The 21,173-nt window shown below is 42.6% G+C and overlaps 1 protein-coding gene across 2 annotated transcripts in view; it reads left to right on the forward strand.

Moving 5' to 3' along the window:
* Positions 1–16,471, forward strand: part of TSHZ3 (teashirt zinc finger homeobox 3) — a 113,974-nt gene extending 97,503 nt beyond the window's left edge. For both annotated transcript variants that reach the window (XM_083626008.1, XM_083626009.1), the window contains exon 2: positions 10,641–16,471. In XM_083626008.1, the coding sequence (XP_083482134.1) occupies positions 10,641–13,843 (3,203 nt within the window). In that variant the 3' untranslated portion in view covers positions 13,844–16,471. The remainder of the gene's footprint in view (positions 1–10,640) is intronic.
* Positions 16,472–21,173: the final 4,702 nt, after the last annotated feature.

Below are 21,173 nucleotides of genomic sequence, written 5' to 3' on the forward strand. Positions count from 1 at the left end.
TGGGTTGGTATGTACACAGCTTCTATCTCTTGGGAGGTATGGCCGTCGCTCTTCCTATTCTGGTTTAGACACAAATTAAAGTAAATGATCCTGAATTCCTGAAAGACTGCCGCCTTCCCTACAGACCTTCTCAGGCACTGGGATTGGCTGAGGGGGCCCTCTTGGTAGTTATTCCACTCTCAGAGCCTCATGGGTAGTGATGGTGGCTTGGGAGAAGGTCTGCTCTGTGGTGGCCCCTACGCTGTGGAACTCCCTTCCCACAGCACCTTTATTGTATAGCTTTCTGTGAATGCTGTACCTCTTGTTGTTTAAAACTGTTTTTAATATTGTGTTTCAATGTTGTAACCCACTCTGGGACCTTTGAATGAAGAGAAGGGATACTACTACTACTACTACTACTACTACTACTACTACTACTACTAATAATAATAATTGCATTGTTTTGTCATACAGCCGGCATGTCCAGTTCCTGAGTTCATATCGTCCCCTGACTAAATTACTTTTTATCTGTGGAACTAGTTCCTCATCATTTTGGAAGTGTGATAACTTGCTTTATGTGTCTTTTGCCAGTATAATGAAAAGGTGCCCGCCTGCCTAATGTCAATTACATCAAGTGGACATCCAGTTTGCCTCATTTAGGTTTTCAAATACTATAAATGAGCAGAAATTGTGGGGCAATTGGCTGGGCTGGAGTGGGGTGATGGTGGACAGAACGTGAATTTCATTTAGACGCAAGAGTCCTGAGAAGTTTAAAGGGTCATTTTGCTGCTTGCCTTTCACGTCTCAGTTCTGCCATTCCAAACATGACAGTGGTGAGAGAGTCTAGAAGCAAAATGATCTGAATGTCCCTTTCTGATTTGGATGGAAGAAACTAAAGTTTCTTCTGAACATCTTGTGAAGAATCATAATAATTAGAGGCATATTGAGTGCCCTGATTCTTGGGTCTGCTTACATCCTAAGGTTGGCTGTTGGCCTTATATCCGTTTCCTTCAGTGGACTGGCATTTTCCAGAGTGATTAAAACATGCCACCCAAAGACAGGCATGAAATGGGAAGGGATGGCATTTGGTATTTCTGGAATCAGTTCAGAAGACAGATTTGGTGACACATTTATCTACTCTTCCTCCTGCTTACTGAAAAAACTTGCACCAAGAGGAATTTTGGGTAGCCCGAGCAGGGTGCATCTAATGGGTGGGTCTCCGAAGCATACTCTTGGGTGTGTGGGTGAAGAACCACCTGTCACCGATCTTTTATTAAAAAAACAAAAAACCCAGAAATATTCCTATTCCAAGAAATGCTTCTTCTGTATGTGGAAATGGTACTCACTGAAAAGCTTGGTGTTCTTTAGGTTTATCAAAAATATTTACAGTGGTACCTCGGGTTACAGACGCTTCAGGTTACAGACTCCGCTAACCCAGAAATAGTACCTCGGGTTAAGAACTTTGCTTCAGGATGAGAACAGAAATCGTGCTCTGGCAGTGTGGTGGCAGCAGGAGGCCCCATTAGCTGAAGTGGTGCTTCAGGTTAAGAACAGTTTCAGGTTAAGTACGGACCTCCGGAACGAATTAAGTACTTAACCTGCGGTACCACTGTATTAGGTGGGACAAATCAGTGCTCTAGAGGGGGAGTGAATCCACTGGAACAATAAGAACAACCTTCTGGAGCAGGCCAATGGTCCATCTAGTCTGGCATTCTGTTCTCACAGTGGCCAACCAGATGTCCCAAGGGGAACCCGAACATCAGGGCACTCTCCCCTCCTGTGGTTTCCAGCAACTGGTATTAGAATCCCTAGTACCTTGATCCCCAAGAAGCATGTGATTATTTATTAATTCTTGCCTTCCCCCGGCACAAAAAAATACTAGCAATTCCTTCCTACCTTATCATTTGTGAAGCATCTTGAGAATCTGTTTTCAGCTTAGTAGGCTAGATAGATTTGGTGTTTACAGTAAGCCTGCAACTTATGCACATTTAACTTGTGTGCATTCGGCTTTGCATGTGTGGCAGAATTTTAAAAATAAAAAGGGGGGCAAGGTTCCAGAAAAATGACTTTGGCAATCCCACCCACCATTGAACCCAATGTGTTTTGACTATACCCGATTTTGGCTTTAGGCGCGATCCTCAGAACCTAGCACCCACGTAGGTTGCGGACTTACTGTATATCATTCTGACTCAATCATTTACCATATTTTTCGCCCCATAGGGCGCACCAGCCCATAGGGCGCACCTAGTTTTTTGGGGGGGAAATAAAGGGGAAAAAAATTCAGAGCTTTGGGAAGAGATATTGATAGGGGCCTCTTAACAACTCTCAGCACCTTAAATAGTCTGCAGGTCCCAGGATTCCTTGAAGGAAGCTGTGACTCTTTAAAGTGTTATGTTACTGTTTAAAATGGTTAGTGCAGATGGAACCTTTGGTAACAATTTTCATGACATTTCTATGCAGCTTCCTCATTTTGCCTAATGGTAGGACTGGTCTTGATAGTGTAGGATAAGGGAGGAATGGAAGAAGGCTGAATATTTCTTTCTCAGTAATTTTTTATTTTCCCCTGTTCCTGCTTTCCTCTCAGCTTAGAAGAAGTTTAGAAGCTATAGTCTGATATCCCTATAGAGCACAGCAAACATATAAAAATGAAGTTTTGCGCAGTGGTAGTTTTTAATGTGCCATATTTTCCAGAGACAGAGGCCCCCTGAAAACCTAGCCAAATATTCTTCTTGAAATGAAAAAGGTGTGATTCATAGCCTCGTTCTTCCCACTCTAATCAGTTAGCATATACAGCCCAGAGCACAGACTCTCTACTGGGCCAGATCTTGGTAGCGAGTGCAAATTGATGGCACTGTGCAGAATCCTCAATTTGATTCCAAATCTAAGCAGTGTGTGTCCAAGGTTTCAGTCACTAAATCAATAAGGAATCGCTTGTTTGGGCTTTGCAAAAATCCACATAGTCTGGAAACTTTTCCAGGCGACTGCGCGCATGACACATGTGCACATTTCTATGAAGGTGAGGGAAGGATTCCAATGTTTTAGCTTTGTTCTGCAAATGTGAAATAGTAATAAATAGGGTCATGATTGTGTTCATATCATGGTAGAATTTACACGGCATTTCAATTGCTGCTTTATTGGCCCCAAAGGGTGGAAGATCGAAAGCAACTATGATGATAGCAACCTTTGTCAGAATTCCCAAACTTGCATGTTAACCTATCTACAACCCCTCAAAAGCCAGGTTTTATAAACATGGAATCCCAAAAGATGTGCACTCAACCTTCTTTTTTAGGGGAAGAGGTAATTATTCTTACATATCCACCATTAACAACCTTTTTACTGCCTCTTTTGACCCTACTTCTAAAACCAGAAGAACAGTCTTGGGCCCAGAAGGATTCCAGAACAGGTAGTTCATTACTGTTAGTATGTGTACCAGCTGAACTCACCAGAGAGTGAGAGACCTGGGTTAACGCTCTTATACAAATGTTGTCATACAAATTCATGTAGTGTGCCTCAGTTTCTCTGCTGTGTTTCTCTGCTTCTCTCTTTCACACACAGAAAGAAATCTGAGCATATTGTACTAACTTGAATAGTGGTGTATTCAGAGTTTGGCTTCAGAGAAAGAAGTCCTCTAACCAACAGGACCAACTTGAGGAGATACGCTGCCTGAAGTGAAAGGCAAAGATAGCTTCCCTTTTCCAATTTCATTTAAGGAAGCTGGATGAACTGACAGCTGCGGACAGAGTTCTCCACGGTATCCAAAGGCAACAACCTAACTTAGGGGCAATAGGGCAAAATGTGCATAGTTGCAGGACTTAGAAAGTTACTTTTGCCCATGAAGGTGGCAATCTGTGGCCCTGTGATAACAGTGAAATATGCAGGACAGGACATAGAGTTGTGTAAGAATCAGACTACAGCAGAAAGTGGGGTTGGCATGGCAGCAGGATAGTGGTATCGTTCTACATTCCACCAACCCTTGCTGGCAGAATGGTCTTCTGTCAGGGTTAGGAAACACCTCAACCTCTTTCAGGGTTAAGAAGTACCTCAACCACCTGAGCCAGGTGCCCAGCATCTCACTGGGTGACCAGGGTGAGAGATTCCAGCCATGCAGGGGCCCTAAGCTGAGCTTAGGGCATGCCAAGGCCTATCTCTCCCCTTGCCACAGGGGGGCTTACTTCACTATTTTGATCCTGCCTCATGACATCTCCACCAATATGCAGAAGTCTAACCATCACCTAGCAAGAGTAAGCCTGAAATCATTGAGGGAATCATAGGGGGGAAACCAGTCAAGAGGGCAGTTAAGGTTGGGAGAAAAATTCATTTCTGACCCTGTCAACCAGTGACCCAAGTAGCTCAGTGAAATACTAATATTGAGGGAGGGTGGGATGGGAAGCTCACTAGGGGCAACATGGCCCTAAGCACATGTGAGTAAAGCCTTTGAAGGCCTTACCCTTTCTCCTTCTCACGAGATCCCACAGAACGACACCACCCTGCAAGACCTTGTGAGAGGGCAAAGGAGATGCCACCCCCAGTGGGCAACCCATACACAGTGGTGCCTGGAGCCAGGCTGAACAGTTATGGAGAATCCCAGGAACTGCTGCTTGTTAAGGCTGCTAAGAATTGTAGCTTGGCGTGTGCGTGTCTGTGAGCACCCTTAAACTACAGATCCCAGGATCCCCCATGACTGTTAACAGTTGTATAAAAGTGCTTTAAATGAATGGTTTGGATGTGACCTAGATTATGCAAAAATAAAATAAGACAATAGGTGTACATTCCTCATCACAAACAACCCCTGTGCCCTGTAAAATCTGCATTCAAATAGAATTGTGTTTTCAAAGAGGTCAGAAACTACAACCGATCATTTGCAGTTACAAATCAAGCACCCTAAAATGAACAGTTGAATCAACTTGTGTCACTTCATACCACACACTTTTCATTTGAGGCGGCTTACACATTCAGCTCCAAGTTTTCCAGTGATTAGCTATCAAGTGATGTGTTACCGAGTGATATGTGTGAGAGAAAGCAAGAACAGGCTCTAAACTTTCTCAACCTGGGTGGCTTCAGGCTTAAGAGTTTGGACTCCTTCTCTTGAATACATCAAAACAAAGATGGAAGGGATTGAAAGGGAAATTAGATGCATAACATAAATTTGCAGAGTTCTGTGGTTTGGTAACTGCTGTAATAGAAGAAAACACGTTTTCTGTTATCGCTCCCATTGTATCCTCATCTGTGTAAATGTCTTATTTGAACGCATAGCATTAACACATTTGACTTGCAGTACCAATCAGGAATCATGGGATCTGCCTTGTTAAATACGCCCAAGGCATGGCTGCAGCTCAGAGGCTCTGCTTGCAAAAGTTCCCAGATTCAGTCCCCTACCTCTCCAAGTAGGGTTAGTGTAAAATCCTGGGGAGCCACTGCTAGTCATTGTAGATCAGCCATTTTCAGCCTTGGGACCCCAGAGATTGTTGGATTACAATTTCCATCATCCTTGACATTTGGCTGAGCTGGCTAGGGATGATTGTTTTTTTAGTCCAAGTGACAACTGAAGATCCGAAACTGAAGAACTCAAATGTACACAATGCAGCCCCCACCTTTGACAGGGTGTGGAGGCACATTTGTCACATCCCAACTACTTATGCCATAACCTGTGTGATCTCTGTGCTTCAGGTAGTCATCTCCTTTTCAGGGGATGGAGCATAGATGCAGTGAGGGCATTGGGGTTAAGGGTTTGTGCCAAAAGTGAGCTTTGAGGAGGAGTTTGAAAGGAAGAGTTGGTGCAGACTCACAATTCTGTCGTCGCTTCCATTAGAAAGGAAAAAAGAGATCTTTAGATGGTTGAATGTGGTGCAGCTGAAAGAAGAGGTAATATGAGTTCTAGGTCTGAAGGTGGCAGGGAACAAGGCCACAGAGGGCTCCGAAAGGAAGGTTGAGAAATTTGTGGCAGTTCTGGGAGCAGGCAGGAAGGCAATTTTAATGATGGGCATGCCCTGGGCTATGAGAGGAGTGATTTTTGTCATCAGAGTGAAAGGTCTGGAGAGAGGTGAGAATTAAGATGGGGCAGTGGAAGAGAGAAGAAGATAGGAGATACAGAGCATGAACCTATTTTATTCTATTCTATTTTATTATGTATTGCCAAGTGGACAGGGAAGAGGAAGGGCCTTATTTTTGCAATGTTGGAAAAGGAGAAGCAACTTGACTTGGAGATGAGGATGGAGGAGAATTTTCAGTTCCTAGACTAGTATACAGATTGCAATCTAAAGCTCTAACACTTCTCTGAATTTCGCAGTGCCATTATCGACTGAAAATGTACTGGAATATGTAAAACTGTAGGGTATCTTAGGCTAAAATATATTTAGAAATGCATACATTGAGATATAATACACATTAAAATTTTGTGATAAAATATGCATTTAAACACATATCCAAATATGGATTTGCATATGGATTTGTGAAAAGAGCTTCTCAAGTTCACCCAACTCTCCATGATGCAGACTTTTGGAAATGAATACTGGCCCTTACTCAGCCTGGAGCCCTCCAGATGTTGTTGGACTACAACTCCCTTCAATTCTGACAGGTGGCTTTGCTGGATGAGTCTAATGGCAGTTGTGGTGGTGTTTTTGCTGCCATTATTACTTAAAGTGTTTGTACCCTGCTCTTCAGCCAAAATGGCTCCCAGAGTGGTTTATGTACAATCAGGTAAAACAAGCAGGCAAGCTTACAATTTATGTAAAAATGACACACAAGGGAAAGGAGACAAGGAGGGAAGAGGGGGGGAAGCAAACTCAAGTACCAGTTCTTAAATAGTAGCTTTTATAATAACCAACTGGCATAGAAACAATTTAGGGTAGGAGTTACCTGATGGAGCTGGTCTTTTGGCAGACCTGTTGGAACAAGGCCTTCTTCTCATCTTTCCTGCCGAGGCAGCCTGATGGAAAAACATGAATTGAGTTTGAGGGTGCTGCCCCAATCATAGTAGTGTGGTTTGTCAATGATCTTTCAAATTGCAATTAGTGCAAACTGTGATTTGAAAGGTGGCTTCAGACTGACTTTTTAGCCCCCAACAAAGCATGGTTTGAGAACTGACTCAGACCTGGACATGAAAATAAACTGTTTTTGTCCCTGAATCCTGCCATAAATATCAAGAAGGTCACTTGGAGAGGTGGGATTGTATAGAAGGATAGCATGTTGTTGTTATTATTGTTGCCCACCCTGAGACCATAGAGTGAAGGGTGGGTAATTAACAATAACAACAACAATGATACTAGTCAATATAATGTTGGCAGGTTTAGGGAGTGTGAAGGATGGAAGCCATATTGTAAGGGGACAAAGGAGTGCTTGGTGGAGAGACTTTTGAAACAACGAGAAGGAGGAATGTGTTGCATGCCACTCCCTGCCAACTCCACACACACACACACACACACACACACACAAACACACACCGACCTCCATGTGTTGGGTAGAAGTTCCCAAGGAGGAGACAACACATGTTTAGCTGAATACAGAACTTCTGCTCAATGTGTGGAAGACTGAGGGGTGATGGGATGAGCAGGGGGAGATGGGGACAGCAACATCAAGTGTGGGACTTGCTTGTAGACCATTTCTGTATAACCGTCGAATGTGTGATACCTAATTCCTGAAGAAGGCTATGAAGGATTCTTAGAGTGGTGGGGTTCAGGGCAGTGAAGCAGTTAATGTGACTTACTCACATTTCTGCTGGCTTCAGAAAGACTTCATACAAAAGAACCAGGAGTTAGCAGCAATTGTAAAGCATGAATCAAATCAACCCATTCAAAATTAATGTTCCCGATGTTTCTGGTGAACAGAGTAATAAGCATTGCTATCAATCCATCAGTCTTTGGGGTAAGTCTCCCTGCAATCCACCCACCCAACCAAGCACACACATACATACACAGTATTCAATGCACTTCTGATACTCTTGCAAATTCCAACATGGGGATTCCATGTAGATTCCTAATTACAGAATCCGTTGATTCTACTACCTGTACATATGTAGAGTAGCACGTCTCATTTGCTATGATTTGAGTCTGAAAATAGTTGAAGATATCTGAATGCATATCTTTTCCCTGGTTGCGTTGTCTGGTTGTGAAGAACAGCAGGGCAGGGAGGCAGGCCTAGTGGAAATGTCAGCTGGCTAAATTAATGAGGAACAGATCTATCAAGAGGCTGAGTAGCAACTGTTTTGGATAGGCAACAACAGTGGAGAGGTGTTACCTTCAAACCCTTCTCTAGGGATTTCCAGAAGTACCTCTTTGATCACTTTGGAACAAGATGCTGAACTAGTTGGACAGTTGGTCTGTTCCACTGGGGATCTCTTATGGCAGCCTTGGCCAACCTGATGCCCTTCCGAGGTGTGGGACTACAACTCCCAACAGTCCCAGCCAGCACACCCATGCTGGTGGGATTTCAGGACATAAGGACATAAGAAGTGCCTCCTGGATCAGGCCAGTGGCTCATTTAGCACTGCTTCCTGTCCTCACAGTGTCCAACCAGATGCCCACAAATGGAAGCCCAAGCACAGCAGCACTTTTCCCGCAACTGGGATTTAGAGGCATTCTGCTTCCAACAGCAGAGGTAGAACATTGCAGTCATGGCTAGTGGCCATCGATAGCCATCTCCTCCATGAATTTTTCTAATCCTCTTTTAAAGCCATCCAAATTGGTGGCCACCACTGGGCAAGTTCCATAGTTTCAACTCTGCGCTGTGTGAGAAAGCACCATATTTTTCGCTCTATAAGACGCGCCAGACCACAAGACGCACCTAGTTTTTGGAGGAGGAAAACAAGAAAAAAAATATTCTGAATCTCAGAAGCCAGAACAGCAAGAGGGATAGCTGCGCAGTGAAAGCAGCAATCCCTCTTGCTGTTCTGGCTTCTGGGATAGCTGCGCAGCCTGCATTCGCTCCATAAGACGCACACACATTTCCTCTTACTTTTTAGGAGGGAAAAAGTGAGTCTAATACGGCAAAAAATATGGTACTTTCTTTTGCCTGTCCTGAATCTCCCAGCATTCAGCTTCTTTAGATGACCCCAAGTTCTCGTAGTATGAGAGAAGGAAATTTACTGATTTTAAATAGCCACCTGAGTCACCGAAAACCTTAGTGCAACCTCAGACCACCATTTCTCATCCTTGAAAGAAAACACAGTGCAGTGCAGGATCTCTGTTGGCTTCCCCTGTAGCTTATGGCGAGTAAATATTGACAAAGTAGTCTAAAGAGCAAACACTTTGACATTTGTAATGTCCACTGGAAGATCTTGTATATATTTATTCTGGAAGAATAAGGGCAGCATACAAATTTTCCCAATCTTGCTTCTGCTGTCATTCTCATTGTTCTTGCTTCATGTCAAGAAGTCTTTGCAATAGTAATTGGACATTTGTAGCACAAGTAATAGAGATGTTGGATCTCTGTTAGGGTAATATTTCCACATTGATTCACCTGATGTCCCCTCCTAGCTTTTCCCTATCCAAAATTAATTCCTATTTAAGAAGAAAAAAGAAACTCAGGACTTCAAGTCTTCCAGGAAGCCCTTATTACTGATTGTTGACTACTCTTGTACTTCCTATTACTTACCTAGTAAGTACCTAATACTTACTATAATTAACAATCATAATCATAATTTATTACTTGTCCTTCACCCTAAGGTCCCAAGGCATTGAAACACAATATGAAAAATGGTTTAAACCAAAAAAGCAACAAACATAACCTAAAAAGAAAGAAAACAAAGAATAAAAAATGTGAACCATAAATTTTCCTTGCATTTTTTGTTTTGCTAACAAATCAACAACATTATTTATTTATTTGGAGGGGGGATTAAAACAGCTTACAATAATAAAAATGCAATCACAAAAATAAGGTGTGGCAATTTGTACAAAATTTAGAAATTAAGAAACTGGGAGCATGGAGGGCTCTAATGGTTCATGGCTTACGTTCTGGAAAAAGTATCAGGAAATTCAGAACTCCAAAACCCAGAGCAAAATGAGGATGTAAAAAGGTTTGAACGTGTCGCTGCTTCTGGGCTCAAAAAGCCTTCTGCGGCTAAGCCCTCACTCTCAATGTAATCCCTGCCTTTCTAAGCAGCCCCAGCATGCAAATATGAGCTTTTAATTTTCTTGTAATTGAGGCACTTTTGTTGTTGTTGTTTGTGAGATTTTTTCCTTTATTGATGTTTTTATGTTTTATTAAAGATTGGTTCTCAAAAATGTAATGAGTAAAAAAAAAAAATCTGGCTTAATTTAAATTGTGAATCTGTCTGTTAAGAAATACATTAGGGGTAGGAGAAGCATAAGACATATTAATTGACAGACAGGAACTGCTGTCTCTGAGGTTGATACAAGTAATTTATTACTTTAGAAATGAATGCCACCTCCAGAATGTGCTTCATTAATTTCAAATTTAGTTTTAATTTCAAGCTGTTGCCCCTTGAGAAGAATAAGGTGGCAAATTATGTTCGAAGAGCAGATTTCTCTCTCTCCCCCCCCTTCCTCTTGCTTGGAAGAAACACTAAATTTTAACTGTTTAATTTTAATAAATAAATGTGGTTCTTTGAGTGAAATATGCCAGCTGCTGATATATAACATGAGACCAGCAATTGCTAACGCCAATTTTCTCTCTCTGCTTTTCCTTCCTCTTTTTTACCCTGCTAGCTTACGTTTCGGATGAACTGAAGGCAGCAGCAATGGCAGAAGATGATCTAGAACCCGACGACAACGTGGTCGATGGAGAACCTTCTGCCAAATACGTCTGTCCGGAGAAGGACTTCACTAAGAACTGCCAGAGCTACCAGAACTCTCCAGCAGCCGAGTTTTCCAGCCATGAGATGGACAGCGAGTCGCACATCAGCGAAACCAGTGATCGCATGGCCGACTTTGAAAGCAGCTCCATCAAGAATGAGGAGGAGAGCAAAGAGGTCTCCATCCAGCTGGAGGAGTCTGTTGTCTCGGACAGCTTGGAGCAGATGAAAGCTGTCTACAATAACTTCCTCTCCAACTCCTACTGGTCCAACCTGAACTTGAATCTCCACCAGCCAACCTCTGAGAAGAACAATGGGAGTAGCAGCAGCAGCAGCAGTAGCAGCAGCAGCTGTGGGAGCGGCAGCTTTGACTGGCATCAGACGGCCATGGCAAAGACACTGCAGCAGGTCTCGCAGAACAGGATCCTTCCTGAGCCTAGCCTTTTTAGCACAGTCCAGTTGTATAGACAAAGCAGCAAACTTTATGGCTCCATATTTACTGGGGCCAGTAAATTCCGCTGTAAAGACTGCAGCGCTGCCTATGACACATTAGTGGAATTAACGGTGCACATGAATGAAACGGGACATTACCGGGATGACAACCACGAAACAGATAACAATAACCCTAAAAGGTGGTCCAAGCCTCGTAAGCGCTCTTTGCTCGAAATGGAAGGGAAAGAAGATGCTCAGAAAGTCTTAAAGTGTATGTACTGTGGCCATTCATTTGAGTCGCTTCAAGACTTGAGTGTGCACATGATCAAAACAAAGCATTACCAAAAAGTGCCTCTGAAGGAACCCGTAACCCCTGTAGCAGCAAAAATAATCCCAGCCCCAAGAAAGAAAACATCATTGGAGCTAGAACTTCCAAGTTCTCCAGACTCCACTGGTGGGACACCAAAAGCAACAATTTCTGATGCCAGTGATGCACTTCAAAAGAATTCCAATCCTTACATCACACCGAATAATCGCTATGGACACCAGAACGGTGCCAGCTATGCTTGGCATTTTGAAGCAAGGAAATCTCAAATTCTTAAGTGCATGGAATGTGGGAGTTCCCATGATACTTTGCAGGAGCTCACTGCCCACATGATGGTGACAGGACATTTCATTAAGGTCACCAACTCTGCCATGAAGAAAGGGAAGCCTATCATAGAGGCCCCTGTCACGCCAACGATCACGGCTTTGCTTGATGAGAAAGTACAGTCCGTGCCCCTGGCAGCCACCACCTTCACGTCTCCTTCCAACACACCCTCTAGCATCTCCCCAAAATTAAACATGGAGGTAAAGAAAGAAGTTGATAAGGACAGAATCATTGCTGATGAGAAGATGAAAGACAAGGAAAAATCAAGTGAGGATGAGGAAAAGTATGATATCTCATCAAAATATCATTATTTGACTGAAAATGATTTGGAAGAGAGTCCCAAAGGGGGACTGGATATCTTGAAATCTTTAGAAAACACGGTCACGTCAGCTATTAACAAAGCCCAGAATGGCACACCCAGTTGGGGTGGCTATCCCAGTATTCATGCTGCCTACCAGCTGCCCAACATGATGAAGTTGTCCCTAGGTTCGTCGGGGAAAAGTACTCCTTTGAAGCCGATGTTTGGAAATGCTGAAATAGTATCGCCAACGAAAAGCCAACCTTTGGTGTCCCCGCCCAGCAGTCAGACGTCCCCTGTGCCAAAAACCAACTTCCATGCCATGGAAGAGCTGGTCAAGAAAGTAACCGAGAAAGTGGCCAAAGTTGAAGAGAAAATGAAGGAGCCTGAAGCAGGGAAGCTATCTCCGATGAAGAGAGCAACACCTTCGCCATGTAGCAGCGAAGTCAGCGAGTCCCTCAAGATGGACACTTCCAATGACATTGGGTTCAAAAGCCAACAGAATAGCCCTGTTTCACAGAGGGAGAGCTGCAAGGACAGCCCAACAGGAGAACCAGTTGAAAATGGTAAGGAGCTGGTCAATACCATCACAAGTTCCTTGAGCAGCAGCACAGCTATTATCACCGACCACCCTCCAGAGCAGCCATTTGTAAACCCATTAAGTGCATTGCAGTCTGTCATGAATATTCATCTTGGGAAGGCAGCTAAGCCTTCCTTGCCTGCCCTTGACCCAATGAGCATGCTTTTTAAAATGAGCAACAGCCTAGCGGAAAAGGCAGCTGTGGCCACCCCACCTCTGCAGTCCAAGAAGCCAGACCACTTAGACCGTTATTTTTATCACGTCAACAATGACCAGCCCATAGATTTGACGAAAGGGAAGAGTGACAAAAGCTGCTCTTTGGGTTCAGCGCTTTTGTCATCCACATCGGTGTCTTCAGCATCCTCTTCATCTACAGTGACAACGGCAAAGACATCTGCGGTTGTGTCATTCATGTCAAACTCGCCGCTACGCGAGAATGCCTTGTCAGATATCTCTGATATGCTGAAGAACCTGACAGAAAGTCACACATCAAAATCCTCCACGCCTTCCAGCATCTCTGAGAAATCTGACATTGACGGGACTACAATAGAGGAACCGGAAGAGGCGACCCCGGCTCAGAAGAGGAAGGGGCGCCAGTCCAACTGGAACCCTCAGCATTTGCTCATTCTTCAGGCACAGTTTGCAGCCAGCTTGCGGCAGACATCGGAGGGGAAATACATCATGTCGGACTTGAGCCCTCAGGAGAGGATGCACATTTCCAGGTTTACGGGGCTCTCAATGACCACTATTAGCCACTGGCTGGCCAATGTGAAATACCAGCTCCGAAGGACAGGGGGGACAAAGTTCCTTAAAAATTTGGACACTGGGCACCCGGTGTTCTTTTGCAATGACTGTGCTTCCCAAATCAGAACTCCTTCGACGTACATCAGTCACCTTGAATCGCATCTAGGTTTTAGGCTACGAGACTTGTCCAAACTGTCCAGTGAACAGATTAACAATCAGATAGCACAAACAAAGCCGCCCTCTGAGAAACTGTTGGCACCTTCACCGGAGGAAGAAATAGGGACCTCCTACCAGTGTAAACTTTGCAACAGGACTTTTGCAAGCAAGCATGCCGTTAAGCTTCATCTCAGTAAAACACACGGGAAGTCTCCAGAGGACCATCTTCTCTATGTGTGTGAATTGGAAAAGCAGTAGCATTTGCTTTTGACACACACCCAAACCACAATGACAATTGTACTTGGCTTTGAGGAAAACTGTCCAAAACAAACAAACAAAAAACCCGCCTTAAAGCTCCCCTTTTAGTTTCTGTTCTTGGCACATAATTTTTACTTTAACTCTGGGGTGTCACTCTTGGCCTGAACGACTTCTCTCTTTCGTTGTATAACTGTACAGTGTTTAATAGAGGTGCATAATCAGCTGTTGTTACTGGTAAAATATGAAGGTTAAAACGCAGTGGTAAGTGTTTGGAACTTTGTGTAAATTGGGGTTTAGTTGCTGTGCATCCCTCCGATGCCTTGAGCTGCATGCATTAACAAGACAGTTTAATTAAGCATTTATTAACTAATTCTAGTGCACTTTTTCCATGGTGATTCAAGTGTGCTGGTCGTTCTCACCCTGTAAATTTTTAGCCCTCTGAGTACTTTGAAGCACTTTTGCATTAATTTGGTTTTTTTAAAAAATAAGAATAATTATTATTATATTAATGAAGTATGTATATGTTTTCCTTTTTTACAACAACAACAACCCCCTTACAGCTGAGGAGACATTCAAGCAAATCTAAGAATGGGCTTGAACAAGACGTGCCACAGTCCATTAGTTGGTTGTGCATCTGGCTGGTTAATGTTTGAAGGAGAGGATTCACCTGGAGAATGCAGACCAGCTTCTCCTGTGTGAGTTTCCCTTTGGCTGTTGCATGGAATTGCTACCAGCTTTATGCGCAAGTTGCTTGAGCAGCTAGGTGGTGGCACTTCCTGTGATGTCCAAAATCACTTCTGTTTCAGGGATCCGATACCTTGTTCCAGCACTTCCAGTATCCATAGTCCAGATTGTTCAGCCTGTCTTCGCCCAGACTGGCCTTTCTTCCCTTAGTTCTTATGGCTGGTGTGGACCAGCAGTCCTCCCAGCCTGGCTTTGTGTGATGTTTGCTTGAACTTTCCACAGGCAGCAACTGATGGAGTGGCGCTGCTACGCTGCTCACCTCACCTCCACCCAACTGAGTTGCTATATCGGGATGGAGTGGAGAAGGGGCAAACCGGTGGCAAGGTCAGTGTGGTGCAAACAGGCTGCAAGAGCCCTGGATTCGCTCTGCCATGTTTACACTGCACTGATCTGACCACCACCACCAAGGCCCTCCTCTTCTCTGTCCCAGTGTGGTGCTGAGACTCAGTCGGGCAGAAGTCAGAGCAGCAGTGGAGCCCTGCCACACCATCTGCTATTATCCACAAAGAGAGCTACTTTTCTTTCTCTGGGACGTGTCTTGTGAATCTGGTTGTAGGCTACCGTGCCAAATGGGGACCATAGGATGCTCCTTCTGGATATGCCTTTTGTTGGAATTATCTATCGCACCCCCACAACCGCAGGGGTGGCACCCATCGTGAACTTTCAGGCTATATTATTTTCACATTGAAACGTCGATGTATATATATATATTGTACAGATTTCAGAATCCTCATATGGAAAATGTGATTGTGGACAATGCCATTTCTTCTTCTTCAACGTTTTTATCAAGGATGAATTTTTTTGTACCTAATATGCTCCAAGTATAAGTGGTACCTATAAATATATAAATATATATATAAATATATAAAATAATATTGTATATTTCTTTTCTAGGTCAAAAGGTTTTCTTTTAACATCTGAATAATGTAAATTATATGAAAAGATACACTCGATAGCATTTATAAAGTGTTCAAAAAAAGAGAAAAACATTATTCTTGAAGCAAAGTATGGTTGTTTTCCTTTTGCTATACAGTACATCTATATTGATAGAGGTTCATGTTTAAATTATACATATTTATTCGTTGTTTGCTACCTTTTTTAAAAGAAAGAAAGAAAGAAGAAGCATTCTGATAAACGAAGCCACGGACTGGCGTGCATTACACCTAATTTTGCACAACATGAATTTTAAAGGTATTTATTAGTAAAATGAATAATAATAATAAAAATTCAAAAGCGAAAAAATTCAAAATCAACTCAGTGCTCAAAGGGTTAAATCTATTTGGGGGTGGAAGAATTGAAGGGGGAAAAAAAACCTTGTACTGTATTTCATAAACATTGATAAAAAAAGCCTTTAAAATGTTTGTACTGTAATACTTTGCTTAAAAGTTACGAGGCATTCTGTGATATACCCTCTTCCACTTATTTATATGCACTCTTGGTTGTGTTATTTCCTATCGTAGAATGCCTTTCCACCTCTCTCTCTCCCTCCCTCCCTCCCTCCCTCTCTCTCTCTCTCTCTCTCTCTCTCTCTTCTTTTCAGTTGGTAACTTTCTGTTTTGTTCTCCCTAATTATTCTCCCAAGATTTCATACTGCAGTTTTATCTTTAGGCATATGAAAGGTAACCCGTGGTTACCAGCACACTAAGTGATTCTGTTCGTCTCCATTTTTGGCAGTTAATTTGCAGAAGTAACTGACAGCTGACACCATATGAGAATCTATGTGTACAATATTGGCATGTAAACAGCACAGACCCAGAATCGCACCCTCTGTGCCCCCTCTTCCGTTGTTGACAATGTGGCACCATTATATGACTCTTCATATAACCTTCTTTCTTTTCTTTTCTTTTTTCTACAGCCGCATTAAAATTGTCTTTTTTGCTATAATTTTGTGTTGCGTTCACAATTATATCTGATATGTGCTACGACTAACGAGCACATTAAAATTAAATTGTATACTTGCTGTTTATGACTGAAGCTTAAGGAGGCTCCTTCATCTGCCAGGTGTTGGCAGACGGAAATCTATACATAAATCACGGGAGTTTTTGTGAACTTTCGCATTTAAAGAGCAAGGGAGCAAATATTCAAAGGCTGCCTTGAAAAAAGGGGGGGGGCAGAATGAAATGGAGGTTATATCTCCCCTTTAAACCTCCAGGAAGATTGACTGTAAAGAAGAGGGTTTATAAGCAACATTTTGTGAGGAAGCAAATAGATCGTTTGCAGAGCTGTGTATTCAAACCAAATCAGATCCTGATACGCAATGCCTCTTAAATGCATTATTAGTGTTCTGAGAAGCAAGGAGCCCTGGCAGGTTCCTCCGTGGATTAGAGAACTCCTTCCATCTCCTTTCAATTGACATGGAGAAAAATCCCGAGACTTATTACGGCAACTTTTATGATTTTCAGGATGTTTCCACTTTTGCACAAAATTGATAGCAAGGAAAGATAGGAGAATGAATGAGCGCATAGACAAACAAACGGAGACATTTATATGCTAATGGAAAACTTTTACTGGCACTCACGTATCAGTCTAACAAAACCACACGAGCTGCCATTTTAATCTTCATTAGCATACATGAACTGCAGCTTCCATATGTGAAGACGGGACGTTGGCCTAGCAAGGCAGGCAGACAAAGCAAACCGGTACACTGCAACGTTACATCTTCTTTACATGTTACAAGGGAACCCTGAATCTTGGACTTGATCTGGACAGGACTTAGGGGATGCAAAACCAACAAACTGAGGAAGGGAAATGGGCTGCCATGCCAGGTTCTGGCAGCTGTGTCAGAATATTTAGAAAACCTGTAATCTGTGCCTCAAATGTAGCCTACTGTGTGAGATTACAGGTCACATCACATTTTGCCCTTGGCCCTAGTCACCGTAGGCATGTGGACCCCAGAAGGACATTCTTTAGAGCAGGGGTCAGGAAACTTTTTCAGCAGGGGGCCGGTCCACTGTCCCTCAGACCTTGTGGGGGGCCAGACTATATTTTAGGGGGAAAATGAACGAATTCCTATGCCCTACAAATAACCCAGAGATGCATTTTAAATAAAACCACACATTCTACTCATATAAAAACACCAGGCAGGTCCCACAAATAACCCAGAGATGCATTTTAAATAAAAGGACACATTCTACTCATATAAAAGCACACTGATTCCTGGATCATCCGTGGGCTGGATTTAGAAGGCAATTGGGCTAGATCCAGGCCTTACTTTGCCTACCCATGCTTTAGAGAATATGGTCCTCTCTCCCCCGGGATACAGGTTGGCTAACCCTGGCACAGCTACATTGAATCCTTTGCAGGACAGATGTGGCAAGTTCACTCAGTCCCTTACAACCCCATTACAAAGCTACCAAACCTTCAGTGCCTTATGGGTTGGCTGATGTTGGTGGGTGAAAGCTATTCAGCTTGCCACTAAGTCCATCATACCTAACACCAGGGCTTTTTTTCAGCCGCAACTTGCTGCAACTCAGTTCCGGCACCTCTCAGGTGGGCACAATAGACATTATATGAGAACAAGGGAGACGTTCATGGTGAGTCCGGGCACCTCTTTTTCTAGAAAAACAGCACTGCCCAGCACAATATCTACAGCCCAGTTCGTCAACTTCCCTGCACAACAGCTCCAGTTAAGCCTGCTTTTGCGGCTTGAGACATCTGCCCTGCCCATTTTGCAGCTCCTGGGCCAGTTCACGATACAGGAGCAATGCGTGAGCTCACAAAGCTTCTGTTTCTGCCACAATCATTTCACTTCAGTCTATGCTCCTTAACTTATAGATCAGATTGTAAGTCTTCCGTAAGTGGAATCTTTGATTCCAGTGGCCACGCTAGTGGGATATCATGTTATGTATAATTTGATGAGTGGCTGAACCCACTGATATATGCTTCTCCTTTTTGCAGCAATGAATTGCCATATATCTTTGCACCCACTGGACACAAACATTTTAGATGTTGCTAGGGTGTCTCCAGCCACAGCTTAGGAGTAGAGCTTAGTGGAACTTAGGCATTCACTCCCTGATATCCCCTATTAAAAAGAATGGACAAAATCAAGGCTGAAAACTTTTGAAAGCTTCTATTAATCCGAATGGCAGTTGAGGAGGCAGATGAACCAACAGTTGGATCCAGTGCAAAACATCTTATGTTTTTCATGCATGGGCTTAATTTCCCAGCCGAAACACAAAAATGGTCAACTCTATGCAAATGCTGGGTAAATTAAGACAAGCAGAAAGTGGTGCTATAGTTATGGGGTCTCAAAGATACTCTCAATGATGGTCATTAATGAAAAAGACCATAGAGTGGTCGTGTGAGAGCATGAAGATGGAAACATGGGTTGAGAGGCTTTCCTTCAGTGTCTTGTTTTCCTTCACAGATTGGATTTTCATCTGGGCTTTGCAAACACAGGAGCTCAAGAGACAGCATAATGGAAATAGCACACACTCGGGAAGAAAGTGGTACATTGATATTGGGATGAGCGAGGTGCGGGGGAGGGGGACAAGCTTTAAATCAAAAGTGGATAAAGGTGACCCTGGTCTAACCCCACCCAAGTTGTGGCTTGTTACTGTATACTGTATATCTTCCAGCCATCACATTTACGCAGTATCTTAAAATAACATTTGTGATAAATGTGCAATTTAACTAATTTATGGTGCTCTGATGTGCTCAGGGCTACATGCAAGATGAAAATCTTAAATGGAGCTTGAACAGCTCACTTCACAACAAGAAATCAATATGCCAGATCTGAGAAAGAATCTCAATGAAGTCAACATTTAGCATGTGTGTGTGTGTGTGTGTGTGTGTGTGTATAATATGAGAATGTGTCTTTAAATTTTCAACAGAAAGGATCGTATAATTAATTGAAATATTGCATATAGGGTTGTTGTTGCTTTTTTAAAGCAACTACTATTGGAGCCCAAATCTCTCCAGCAACTTCATTATATTTTCTTTTGGCATCAGAAATTGTAGCTTGGCTGGTCTAATTATACCATTGCCTCCATCGTGCAAACTACATTGTAATTTTCTAACGGAAGAAAGACAGCTTTGCATTGTTTAAATCTGCAATATTCACAATATTGGGCTAATCAATTGCTTTTAATATTTTTGTTGGTAAACACTTAGGTAATTGATTTCCCACAAAAAAAGAAATAGAAACAAACCTGTTTGTAAATTGGAAAAGAGTGTGGGGAATGGTTTGAATGATTTTTGTAAGATATTTCATATTCTTGTTCCAGTAAGTGTTCAAAATGTAGGTGAATATCATGGTCAAATCCTGGTGCATATTACAAATCCGGATGGATATTTTGGATGCCCACTTTTCAGACCTAATAAGTTAATGCTGAAAATTATGTCTGCCTATATTCACTGAACTCACTAGAATATCTCTGATATTTGGAGGTTTATAATATTGGTCTGGGATTGCCAATACTTACAATATTTACAATGGTGACATTTGCCGAATTTCAAGCTTTCACTATAATACAGCACACGTTCGTGCACGCATGTGTAATGAATGGAAGAAGCTTTTTAAATTCTATATCTTCCGAATGTTACAGTTCATCTGCAGGAGAAAATTAATGAAGTAATTCCATTCAGTACAGGGGGAAATGAGTTGACTGGTAATAGGTAAATTTAATAAATGTTGCGTTTTTCAAATGTGCCTCTGAAGAGCTCTTTAAGTTTCTTGGAAAAATACATATCTTTTCATTTCTTGCTTTTATTCCTTTGTCTCTGTGTAAGTTAGCACCACAGTAAGTATTATGTTACTTATTTCAGCCAATGATGTCCAAATATTATTTGCTGTATTACGTAACAGAGGAACAGATCATAAAAGTTAAACGAAAAGGGTGGGAAGATCAAAACATTTCTAGCAACAAATGAAATCACCATTTGCTCTAGCTTGGACAAAACCTGTTTTCTTTCCTCAAAAAGGAACACTCTTGCATTTATGATAGAAGCCAGTCACACAAATTTATCTTGGCCACAGGAAAGCAGGCTATCCGTTCCTCATTTCTCCTCTATTGGATCTTGGTGGCAAGGATTGCTAACTAGTCCACATTCAGCTGTTGTGGACATAAAAGGCATTTGGCCCAATACAGGAGTGATGCATAGTTGTGATCCACCAGCACGTTTACAGGTGAGAATTTCCCATCTCAACGATGTACTAAAGGCTGTTGAGAGTGCAGGGTGACCATCAAACAACTCTCTGCACAGTAGTCTTGGCTAGGGATGGAAGGAGCTCTCCCTCTCTCATTTTTCCAGTCTTAAATTCAGCTCTCCACATTTCTGCAGCAATTTCCAATAAACATTAAAAAAAACCTTTATGACAATTCACCAGCATTTCAGTGGTGTGACTTTATCAGAAATACATTTTTGTACGCAGTTTAGACTCAGGTACACATTTTTGCAAGCAAATATTGTGTGTGTGTGTGTTTTCCAACCTTGCTCGTGTGCAGGCTTCTAGGCTCATGTAAATACAAAATAGTACTTTGTCAGAACGAAGATCAATGCAGAGAGAGAATGCTGCCTTGGCATGAAAATCCATGGGTTGCCTAACCCACGCGATTCCTCTTAATGGAGCAGTGTGGGTGCAGGA

Source organism: Podarcis filfolensis (assembly GCF_964270895.1).
Source record: "Podarcis filfolensis genome assembly, chromosome: 8".
Lineage (NCBI taxonomy): Eukaryota > Metazoa > Chordata > Lepidosauria > Squamata > Lacertidae > Podarcis > Podarcis filfolensis.